The following is a 12,516-nucleotide window of genomic DNA, read 5'->3' as shown; positions in this document are numbered from 1 at the left end:
TTTTTTTTTTTTTTTTTTATGTACATCTTCTATGATCAAACACTTCACTGGAGTCATTGTGACATCTTTGCCTTTTTCTTTTAAGTTGTGAAATTGTGCTGTAAAATATTTAATACAAACATTTACTTTTGTGATCAATTCTGTGACAGATGGTTGTTGTTGTTTTAGATCATTAATACATTCCTAAACATACAGAATGGTGTTGCCGATATAAATTTCCTTAACAAGGGTTTGAGCTCTGTGTGAGACCTTGTCAGTGTTTTTAAAAATGTGTCATTTCAAGTCTGACTTATTTCACCAAGAGTGCCACAGCAATAGTTTTTGTTTGTTTTATCAAATATGTATATAGTTAAAATTTTAAATATGAGAGCTTTACCATCTATGTTATTTCAAACAGCTTCTGCTCATGTAACCCTCCACATCTTAACACTCATTTTTCTGTGAACTTCCTCATTGCAACAACCATCTTAGCGCCACACTAACTTTATTTTGTGTTTAGAAAGCATCAGGTAATGATAGAATGTTTTGTATGTTTAATAAATATTCCATTAGGAGCATTTTTCCTTGCTTTCATTGTCTCCACAGCTTTTTCTTACTCACATTATCAACTTAAACTTGATAAACATTTGCAAATGAAAGAAAAGTCTTCTACATTGCATACTCCTCTACCAGATGTCATTTGTCCAGACCTTTTCAAACTGATATTGTACGCCTTGTATTCTTTTGGGAGCTCTCTCACTGTTATGCACTCTGTTGCTGGACTACCGCCCCAGATTTATAAATGTTTAACAAGCATGATATAAACTCCTGACATGTTCTTGCAGAGTGGTAAACCTAGTTGCAGTAGTAAAAAAAGAAAAAAAAAAAGATTGTGGTCTCAGTGCCTATACCGCATTGATTTACTTTAAGCCTTAAGGTTCAATCTATTTTATTGGGACTTTATGTGATAGGTTAACACAAAGTAGTCAATAGTTGACATGGAAGGAAAATGATTAATGGTTTTCAAAGTCTAAAACAAAAACAAATATAAATCTAAAGTATGGCGTAGGTTGGCTAAAGACTTTTTGCTGCATTTTTAAACTTCAGGCTTTTGGGGGGCATTTGTTTACCAGTTTTCGAGATTCATTCAAATTTGATGCAGACAGTCGGTGAACAAAGATTTTAACGTTACAGATTCTCAACTGTAGAATTAGACTTTGACGCTAAAAAATAAATATGATGGGATCTAAACTAATCGCTTCATATTTACCTCAGTCTCAAGTTTTTTACAGCCTCTAACAGATTTTCAAGGATTGCCCTATATTTAGCTTCATCCATTTTGCCATAGACCCTAGTGAATGTATAAGAAAACTCCTTCAACACACATTCAGTTGCTGTGGATCTCTGCAGTACAAACAGTTAAAACGGGTTATGGACTCCTATGGCTGAGTGAAAAGTATCATTTTAGTTTGGATGAAAGGACATGTCTTAATAGGTGTGAAGTTGTTCCAAAAACACATTCATCATTACTCAATCAGCATTTTGGTAAAGTTCAATGTGCACTACCACTTTCATGCATATTGGAAAACTGTATATTTTATATTTCTCAGCTTGCTTAAAACTTAAACTAACCTCTGACCAAAATGGAGTGGGGGTTATTGCAGTTTCCTTTCATTCAGGATCAGCATAACTTCCAGAAAAATGGGCCAAGGGATTGAGTTGCTTCCATGGGAGTATTCTGATTACTTAGGGACTTCCAGTGATCCTGGAAATGTAGAGATTAGCTGAAGGTTTAATATTTATTTACACATCTGTGCTGACCTTCACTGAGCACAGTATATGTACTGTCAATTTTTTTCCCCCTTCGCACTTCACCCTAGTTTTCTCTTTTTTTCCTCCGACATGGCAGAACATTGAGTAACTGTATTTCACTTAATTAAAAGCAGTGGCTGACATGCCCAGATGTTATGTAGGCTCCATCTAAAAGAAGTGTTGACATTCGGTGAATAGAAGAGGCCACCTGCTAGCTTAAACTTTTGGCTTGAGGCGTGATTTGCATTCCTGCGGCCTGTTGCCTGGCATGATTACTACTCACAATTTACAATCCCATCTACTGTTTTAATTCATGGCTTTTTTCCCCCTCCAATTCAGCTACATGTCTTTAGTGTCAGAAATACAGGAAGTGCTGTGAATGAAACTATTAGTTTACCACAGAAGAGCACAACCTTTTTGACTTTGCTCACATAGAGATAGGTCAACAATGTAAATTCATAGTGCAGACTAATATTGTGACTTTGCTACTCAATAACAAGCTGTAGTGAATCAGAAGTGCCTTTACATTCATCCAGTCAATGGGAAGCTATGCAACATGCTAGAAAAGGTCAAGACCCTGCAATTTTTACTTTATACAAACCACTTCTTCAATCTTTATTTCTTCATTAATTATTCCACAATTTGTTTGAATTATAATACACCTTCCACAAGTATTTATATCCACTAAACTTTTTCACAATTTTGTCACGTTACTGCCATGAAGTTTAATATATTTTATGTGACAGTAAACACAAACTAATTCATAATGAAGTCAAAGGACAAGGATACCAAATGCCCTGCAGTGCTAAGGTCTTGTTTAGAATCCTGGCCCCCATTGACGTAACGGATGGGGGTGCCCATGTGAGCCTTAAACACACTTCCCATGTCTGTGCTCTCTGCAGCGCTGGTGTTAGCATGTAGCATGACCTGTGGATCATCAACGGGAGATGTGATGCTGAGCAGTGCTGCATGGTGTGTGTCACTGTCAGCAAACCAGCTGTACACAGCAAAAGGCAAAAGTTGTGCAGTGTTTTCCAATCAAGACATATAAGTTGAGTAATGCTATGTCTTTAATGTTCTGAATTGTATTTAGGGGAATCAGAATAAAATAGTATAACTGAAAAACCTGGCTAGGCTTTTCAGATTTTCATTTATATATATATATATATATATATAAAAATTAAGATGCATGTTTTTAAAAAGATTTTTTTTTTAAATATGCATCCTTTTACCCTGTTTTTAGAATTTTGTGTTACTTCTAAAGCCTGTAAAATAAAACCCCTATAAAACACATTCAAGCTTATAGTTGTTGTTCAGGGGGTGTGAATACGCTGGATAAACACCAAGTTTCCAAGTGCTGATATAATTTATTTTCTTTCACAAATATGTTTAGTCTTATTGAATGATTAAGAAAACAGACACATCCATGTCAGCAGCTGCTAAAAACATGTGCTTTCATTCAGTCAACCTTAACTCTGACCCTCCTGGACCTGGCTGTCTGTCAAAAGCCACAAGTGCTGGATGATTCAAGTCATTTTTTATTTAATTTAAACCATCTCCAACAGCAGTGGATGGACGCTATTCGGTTAATTCAATTCGAAAAATGATGACATAACAACGGGTAATCTTGTCAGACCACCGACAAGGACAGCATTTGTGCCCGAGGCAACTCAGATGTCCTGCACGATATGAAAACCAGAGATTACAGTCATGAATGATGCATTTTCTGTTTCCTCTCTTTAAGACACTAGAACACAGTAATGCCTTACCAACCGTTATTGAAGTAAATTCAGGAAAAATTAAAATCAGAGGAGCTGAAGTCTTTGAAAGCACACAATAATATAGAAAATATAACCTCTGACAGTTTTATGCTGTTCTTATCATCTTCCTTTTTCCATTGGAAACATTCTTTGCCTTGTTTAGAGAATTTTTCAATTATTTGTAGACTTTTCTTTTGTAATCCAATTTTCAGAAAGCTAACATTTGCAGTGGGAGTTATCTTACTCCTTCAGGTCCTAAGAGGAGAGCTAAACTATACGCAAATAAACACGAACTGTAAACCATCTTATCAGAGTTCATTATAGATTTTTGGCTAATCTGCCATCAGTTCCCTGTCCCGGCAACGTAAATGACAGAGACGGTGTTAATTTAAGTGATATTTTTAGACACAAAACTATAAATTATTGTTAATTTCATTCAGTTAATTCGGTGCTTCATTGACTTTTCCTGTGTTAACCTGGGATATCTTTCTAGGTTTATTTTCAAAGTGTCACCTTCCAGTCCATTCACATGGCAAGTGAAATTGTATCTAATAAAAATGTTGTGCAGTTTACCTAATTCATCTCACCACATATGGTTCTCCTTATTCGCCTTCTGTGGGTGGGCTATGACTTCCATACAGCTCAATCAGTGCTTCTCCAAAGGGAGACCATATGGGTCACATTTTTACATGTTGTTTGGTATGACAAGGCTGCAGCAGGACAGCGAGGAATGTGTCCTCACAGAGGGTGGCGCAGAAACTTTGTTATACTTGCTTGTTATTCATATGTGCGCAGAGGGGAAGAGTTCAGAGCTCTCTGAGCTACAATGGAGTATTTATGAACGGAGCTGTCACTTCCCATTAACATTAGTCCTGGCACCTGTGGATTGAAACTGTCTTTGTCTTTAAAAGCTGCTTTCTTTTCATTTGGTGTTAAAATTACATTTAAATGCATGGGTTAATGCTTACAGCCCCTCGGCCAATTTGATAAAAAACATTGTATTTCACTATTTTGCAAGCCCTATAAAATGGATTTACAGTTGTTGTATTCCCAATTTCTCTCCACTGCATGCCATCTTTTGTGAAACATATTTTCCTTTGAATCCTGTAGAGGATTTAGGTCTTAATTTTTTATTATTTTTTTGTAGTTTTCCCCAAGCAATAAAAGCTTCTAAAATCATATGCTATGCATGATCTCTTCTTTATATGCAGGTTAGTCAGTTCCTGTTGTTGCCAAACTACAGAACAATTTGCATCAAAGAACACATAAAACTAAATAAGAGGCTTAACGGTAAAATTCAAACCACAGCAGACAACCAGGATATTAAATAACTCCCAAGGCCAAAAACATGTCTTATTTTAGTTAAGCTAATTGATTTAATGGCTGAGGTCTTTTATTATGCTTCTAAAATGAGCCTTATTATTAAAATCAGGGCATATCTGGACACAGTCCTTGACAATCAAAGCAAAACAAGCACATCATTAAGCCTTACCAGCGCTTCAACTTTAAACAAACATTTGATTTATGGATTCTAGATAATATGGATTTCCAAAAGTGCCACTATTAAATCAAAAAAATGTTCATGTTTATTATGGAATTACTGACAGAAAGTTATCTGTAAATGACTGGGCATAACTTTTCAATAAAGTGTATGTAAAAAAAGATCAAGACTAATACTATGTTTATATGCTTTTAATATATTTTGAGATATAATATAATATAATATAATATAATATAATATAATATAATATAATATAATATAATATAATATAATATAATATAATATTTAAAAATCACAATATACCAGGGAATTTTGGGTTTAACTGTGTGTTTAAATGATGGATCAATAGACAGACAGACTCACAAAGAGATGGGAAAGTTATATAACAAATGTAATTGTTAATTTGTTATTAATTTGTTTACATTTAGGTAATTTAAGTACTTGTTAATGAACACATATCCAGAGAATATAAATGTAAATATATGACGCGATGCATAATTTCAAACTGCATTTGCAAAGTGGGAGAAAGTGATGCAAGACTCACATCTACTCTCATGTGGACATAGAGCTAAAGCCTCAGTGAGTGCCTGGGATACTCTGTGCTGCGATTACCACCATGATAATCTCTACTGCACATGCTGTCTCCAAGGGGAGCTGTGGAAAGTTGACTCTCTTCCTGAACAGCCGTATGATAGTCTTCTACTTGTTTACAGCCTTTATGTTTTATCTGAATTTGTGTGTGTTAATTGTTTTTTTGCTTTTTTTCATCTGGAGCATATTTGATTGTGATGATTCAAACCTAACGGAGGAAAACTGAAAATGTGCTTATCTTCATTCATTCTGGTCTGAATACATGTTTTGTTTTTTGTTTTTTTCTAATTACAAACAGTTTAAGGGAATTGTTTCTGTTGGACTTCACCACTAACTGGTTACAGCAAATCCTTTCATTTCTCCAGAGAACTACTTTTAGGGTGATAATGACAGGCAATTCACATCAGGACTGGGACTCACATGCTGAACAATTTGGTTAAATATACGATGTAGAAATTGAAAACGGATGGGAGATGAAAATTGATTTAATATGGTTCCCTCTACATTTTCAGTAAACATCAGAGCTTAAAACTACTTTCATGCCTTGAAGAAATCTGGACTCCATAAAGTAATTTCTCACATCTGTGTCTTTTTTTTTATAGCCAGAGAGTTTCATTTGAGCAAAGACAACTTTTTTTTATTGCTTTTTAATTTTATTTCTACATTCTCTTTCTTCCTACTTTCCTGCTGGACTAAGCGGTTGTAGGAAATGGATAGATGAACGGACATTTTCCTTCAAATGTGGGATTAAATCAAATTTGGTGAAATTTGATTTAATCCCACACAACTAGTGAAAGATATTTTCTTTTTTTTAATTCTAGTTTAAATGTTGTACTGTTCACAGTACAATGAAGGAAACAAATTATGTTAAGTTTAATTTTAAATACCCTCATAGCTTCTAAGATGTCAGATTAACTGCTGTAAAATGACAAATTGTCAAACAAATTTAATCCACATGCAAACATAAACAGAGTATTCACCTGCAATAGATTTCATTCTGAGAGGAGAAGGAGCCCTGAAGGCCAATACTTAAATGTGACCTTCTGCAGCTGGTTTCTGTCATCGTAAATCACCATTACTAAGTTTTACTGAAAGAAAAAATGTCAAATTCTGCTTAGGCTATTGAATGAAGACATTATTCACAAAAAAGTGACCTGAGGAGGAGTCCAAATATTCTCCCAATGACGAAACATATTCTGAGTTTCTACACAAAACACATTTTTGAACAGTTGTGCTTTTTTGATGCTCTCTGTTACTACTTTTTGTGATAATTTTTAAAACTTTTGTTTTAAATGTAAAATAATCTATGTAATACTATATTGCGTAACACTACTAAAAATGAATTGCCTTAAGTTGACACTGGACTGTACATATATGTAAAAGTTTGTCATGGGCTGTTTAATTTTAGCAAACCGTTTGATAAAATTATATTAAATTATTTAATTGGAATTGAATTCTGTTTGATTGTATTTTCAGTTTTAACTCAATTCGTCTGAATTGTATTTAAACAATTCAATTTAGTTTAGTTTGAATCAATTCAAATTAGTTCAATGGATTAGATTAAATTCTGTTCTATTCATGAATGAAGTGGATTTGCTTTATTTGTTTAATTCTATTCCAGTTAACTATAGTCAGTTCAAACAATATTAGCTTTGAGTGACTTAATTTGTAAGAAAAGGGCTCTTTGCAATTAATTTAAATAAAAAGGACCTTATGGCATCATGTACTAAAAAAACTGATGACAACTAACGAAGTTGACCGAAGCACCCTACTGTAAAAGTACCTCACAAGAAAAAAAACAACAAAAAAAAACAATATAAATATATAGGAAAAATATACATGGTATTAAACCCCTGTGAAAAAAAAAAAGTCTTGAAGTACAAACAACTTTCTTAAGTAAAATCCAATTTATGACACTAAGATAAGTAGAACAAGAAGAGAAATCAAGTGACATCAGGGAGGTCAGAAGGTGATCCACATATCATTAGGCATTATGTAATTAAAATAATGGCTTAATAAGTCAGTTCTGATTAATGTTGATTTAAAAAAAAACATTATGTCAAACCCAAACAACAGAAAACACAAATAAAAATCTAAAAGTACGTGTTTGTCTTAAACAACACATACAGTAAATATTTAAAATGATAGTATAAACAGGGATTGTTATGGTAAAACGATTAAACACATATAATTTCAAATGAATCTGCAAAGTAACATTTTTTTGGTCTCCAGTTCAAGTTTTGCTCAGATAGACATTACACTGAAAATAAAAACCTAACTTTTAGCCTGATTAAAGACAAATAGCCTGATCAGATCGAAATCCCCTTCAAGTTGCTGCACTTTTATTCTGTTTCTTAAGAGTTTGAATGCATGACAGGCAGAAAAAATCAGAAGTGTTTTAACATTTAGAGCAACTGATATCTCTTTACATTGAACTTCCAAGCCCCTCCTTTTTAAAGCTGATCCCATGAGTTTCCAGCCTCCCTCGTACAGAGAGGAGATGGTTGAAGGTGAGGGCTTCATTAAGCCTCTCTATTGTTAACATCTGGGTTCAGAAAGACTCGCGCTCTGGTGAATCTTGACCTGCCTTATCAAGGGGTTTTATTACACCATGCAGTTGATATTGGCCGCAGTGGCAGGTCTGGCAATAAAAGCCTCCAATAATTTAGGACACAAGAGATCAACGTAAGCAGGCTGTTTCCCTGCAGCCTTCAGCTCCGGGCTGAAAAAGGGAACAGAACGTCTTTCTTCTCGTTAACTCAACATAAACACATATCAAGTGTGAATAAGTCAACTCCCATTGAATGCTTTGAAGCTCAAACGTGAATTTCTTGACAGCAGTTTTTGCTATTTTTATTATTTTTTTAGTTTGGCAGAATATTTTTTATTATTTTACAAAACATATTTCTTAAATTTCTAGTAGTTTCGGTATTTCCTGCAGGCAATTTCTCCTCTCATTGTTCTTTCTCTTTTCTTTATTTGGTTCTTGGCTCATTTTTTCCCCCACACCGTTTCTCCTTTAGTTCAGCCACCCTCCCTCCGTTGCACCAACTCTTCCTGTCAGAGATGTGGTTGCCATGACAACTGCTGAATCACTCTCCACCCAGTCTGCAGCCTTCCTCTAATGCCATCTTCCTATGCAGCATGGTCGTCCACCATACAGGCCCGAATTAGTGTGCAGATTATCACCTCAACTTGCTGATACATTTATTTTTCCTGAGGAGTTGAGCAGCAATCAGCCTGATGGGTAACGTACCCACTACAGTGAAGCACTGCCTGAGCTACAGGCAAATCATCGAGGAATACCCTTGGTTTAGAAGCTGGCTGCAGGAAGAGAAGGTGGGCATAATATTTCCTGTTTTTTTTATCTGCTGCACATGTACTGTGACTTAACTTCCTTATTACCGAAAGGCCTCTCAGCAGCCACTCTGCTAAAGCTGGCAACATGGTAGCAGCAATTAATCGAACTGTTTCTGCTTTTCCTGATTTAGGACAGTAATTTCATGTTTAGTAAAAGCTTGAATTGATGTGATTCTGACTGTTTTTGTTTACCGGTTAGTATTGTTTTCATAAACGTCTAAATGATTCCATCTCAACATTTTCTTGGTGCATTTGATATGACTTTAGAAATTAAGATTTTCTTGTTTTACGTTTGAACAATTGAAATAGACTGCAACTTGAACTTGAAATATGACTCGAAAAGCAGATTTCCCCAGAAAATTTTTGAGTTCAAATTCAATATGGCTACTTTGCAAATAAACAAAGTTAAACAAATTAAGTGTTTTTTATAGTAGTCATTCCCTAATCTGAGTTCCAACTTTGGGGGCAATTCACAAACATCTGGTGGATGAGTAATCCAGTGTGTTTAAATGAAACAAACTGGATTTATTTAACATTTACAAATCTAATCACATGGAACTAGTTAAGTTCAATACAGCAATCAGTGAAATTATTGGATGTTTTTTATTCCATCTCTGCTGTTTTTATCTCAAGACAAATGCCAATGAACAGTAACAAAGAAAAGTAATGCATTGCCATTTTTCATTTTGCTTAAAGGGGGATATTATGTGAAATTGCTATTAAATTCACTATTTATATTTTTGTTTTTGTTTAACCATTTTAGCAACTTTCAACAAATTTACAGATTTTTGCATACATTTTGGTCTGTTTTGTTTATTTACTTTGTCTTGGATAAAGCCAATTCAATACATCAGCAAACCAATAAAGTTACTCATGTTTTCAAAATGTTGTTTTGAAAGTTTACTGAAAAAAAAACACTCCTGGTATTAAATAGGAGAATATTTGTTGTGGTTTGAGTGGAGTTACCCTGAGTCTTTTCTTTAGCTTTGTCTTGATGACATACATTCTGAGTTTCCTTTATAATGAGATGACAGACTTATGTACAGTCTCTCAGATTTCACGTGGCTTTGAGATATTAAGTAATTTATGTTCAGAATAGCATGCCCTGGGGCATTCCTTTGCAACACTGTGGATAATTTTACAAGCTTTCATTATTATGCTGAGTAATATTCTGCTGTAGTCAAATTTCTGTTTTGATTTTTCTGCAGAGCATTACCAAACATGACTATCCAGAGTTTGTGAAAATTGTTGAAGTTGGGCCAAGAGATGGACTTCAAAATGAAAAGGTATACTTTGATGTGTCACTCACAAACCTCATTTATTTGTATGCTTACCTTTTGCTATTATCCCACACCCCTGAAAAATATTTTTGTCTTTCATTACATATAAACAATTTAAAATGTCTGAGTTACCTACAGTGGAGTTTTTACTACTTTGACATTTACACTACATTACTGCCTTCAGCAAGGTTAGGGTTTTTTCAAATGAAATGCAAATACCATTTGTGTGACTCTCATGAAAACATTGTTTTAGGATCAAACCTCTGTGACCTGTTTCATTGTTCCCCAGGAAATTGTTCCAACAAGGGTGAAAATCCAGCTGATAGACATGCTCTCAACAACAGGTCTGTCTGTGATTGAGGCCACCAGCTTTGTCTCTTCAAAGTGGGTACCGCAGGTAATAGCTCTTTTTTGTGCACAACAGCAGAGCGTTGAGTGATTTATTAGGGACTATTTCTTGCTGCATATGTATTGATGGAAATGTGCTCCTGTGGTTTGATCCACTGACGGGTTTTATAGTTTGTGGTCTGCTTGTTTTAGCATTCCATGTCATAAATTGCACTTCATTTATTTACTTAAAAGGAAGAAAAAAAAATTGCTCTTCAAAATTTTACATGAAACTTATTCTCTTCATGGTGATATATTTGTGTTAATTTGTGACACAGAACATGCTATAAAGTCTTATTGTACTTCTTCACATCTTTTTCCGTACACATTTAGATGGCAGACCACGCAGATGTGGTCAAAGGAATCCAGAGAGTGCCTCATGTTCGATATCCTGTTTTGACTCCTAACATCCAAGGTTTTCAGGATGCCGTAAGCTTTTAGAGAATTTTCAGTGTGGCGATTTGTGTCATAATAAACAGAATTTAGTCACTCTTGAATGTTGGCTTCATACTAAGATAGGACTCAAAAATCCTTTCGAAAATAACATTCTTTGATGTTTAAAGGTTGCAGCGGGTGCCACGGAAGTGGCCGTGTTCGGGTCGGCTTCTGAAACCTTCAGTAGAAGAAATATCAACTGTTCTATTTCTGAAAGCATGCTGCGGTTTGAGGAGGTCATTAGTGCTGCCAAGGATCGACAAATCCCTGTTCGTGGGTTTGTATTCTAAATGTTTAATGTCACATTCAACAAAAGATGAATTACACATCTCACTACCCCTATAATGTTATACCAAATAACAGATCTAAGGATAAAAAAATAAATTCCATAAAGAAGAAAAACAAACCAGATAGCACAGTTCCAGATGTTAACCAGATTATTTTGAACTATGCCTAAACCGCAAGTCCAAATGGACTGTAAGTCTTTCCCAGTAAAGACACCACTGAGTCTTTGGAATCAAATAAGCAACAGCTTTTGAGGTTTTTCTTATAAAAAAAATGCTGGTGTTTTAGAGGTTGTTTAGGTTTTTGACAGTTAAGCTTGGATAAATATACTCTTTTCTATTTCAGGTATGTTTCTTGTGCCCTTGGGTGTCCCCATGAGGGACGCATCGAACCCTCGCAAGTTGCTGAGGTAAAAATGAATTTACACTATTAGCACACCCTCCTTATGAAATTACTTTGCGAATTAACCTTCACTGATTTCAATTACTTAGTACTTACTTACCAGTATGTTTATTTTTGTTTCTTGTTCATATATTGCAGATATAAAGTTGGCAGTCTGTTTAATTGATGCTTTTCAGTGCAATCGACTTCTTGTGACAATATTTACCACATTTTTACTATCGTTTAGGTAGCAAAAAAGTTGTATGAAATGGGCTGTTATGAGATTTCCTTGGGAGACACTATTGGTGTTGGTACGCCTGGCTCCATGTTCAAGTTGCTGCAGAAGGTGATGAATGACGTCCCCATCAGTGCTCTTGCCGTTCACTGCCATGACACTTATGGTCAAGCACTTCCTAACATCCTTACTGCTCTTCAGGTAGGTCTCCTGATCTATGGCATGGACCACAGATCATGCCATAGATCAGGCATCATAGTTCCCTGCTTTTACTATCTCAAAAGCGCTATTTTACTTCTTATAATTATTACTTTTACACATCAACTTTTGTTGTACCATTTGCTGTACTTCTGTAGCAAAAATTGAGGTATTTTTGGTTAGATATATCTGCCTTTAAGTATCTATGAATATATTTGATCCAGAAAGCTTTTGCTTAAATGTTTAATGTGGATCTTGATCTTATGACTGCATAAGCTAATATGAATGAATAATACTTTCTTCTAATATATA

At 34.8% G+C, this 12,516-nt stretch overlaps 1 protein-coding gene across 3 annotated transcripts in view; it reads left to right on the top strand.

Moving 5' to 3' along the window:
* Positions 1-8,717: 8,717 nt before the first annotated feature.
* The window catches only part of hmgcll1 (3-hydroxymethyl-3-methylglutaryl-CoA lyase like 1), a 10,819-nt gene continuing 7,020 nt past the window's right edge, over positions 8,718-12,516 (top strand). The window contains exons 1-7 of one of the 3 annotated variants that reach the window (XM_017308854.1): positions 8,718-8,982; positions 10,212-10,289; positions 10,573-10,680; positions 11,004-11,099; positions 11,234-11,382; positions 11,736-11,799; positions 12,019-12,207. In XM_017308854.1, the coding sequence (XP_017164343.1) occupies positions 8,887-8,982; positions 10,212-10,289; positions 10,573-10,680; positions 11,004-11,099; positions 11,234-11,382; positions 11,736-11,799; positions 12,019-12,207 (780 nt within the window). In that variant the 5' untranslated portion in view covers positions 8,718-8,886. Of the gene's footprint in view, positions 8,983-10,211; positions 10,290-10,572; positions 10,681-11,003; positions 11,100-11,233; positions 11,383-11,735; positions 11,800-12,018; positions 12,208-12,516 lie in introns of those variants that run through there. The other 2 variants (XM_008429801.2, XM_017308855.1) reach the window with 2 other exon arrangements.

Source organism: Poecilia reticulata, linkage group LG15 (genome assembly GCF_000633615.1).
Source record: "Poecilia reticulata strain Guanapo linkage group LG15, Guppy_female_1.0+MT, whole genome shotgun sequence".
Lineage (NCBI taxonomy): Eukaryota > Metazoa > Chordata > Actinopteri > Cyprinodontiformes > Poeciliidae > Poecilia > Poecilia reticulata.
The sequence above is the reverse complement of the archived record's forward strand: the minus strand, read 5'-3'. Positions and strand labels throughout refer to the sequence as shown.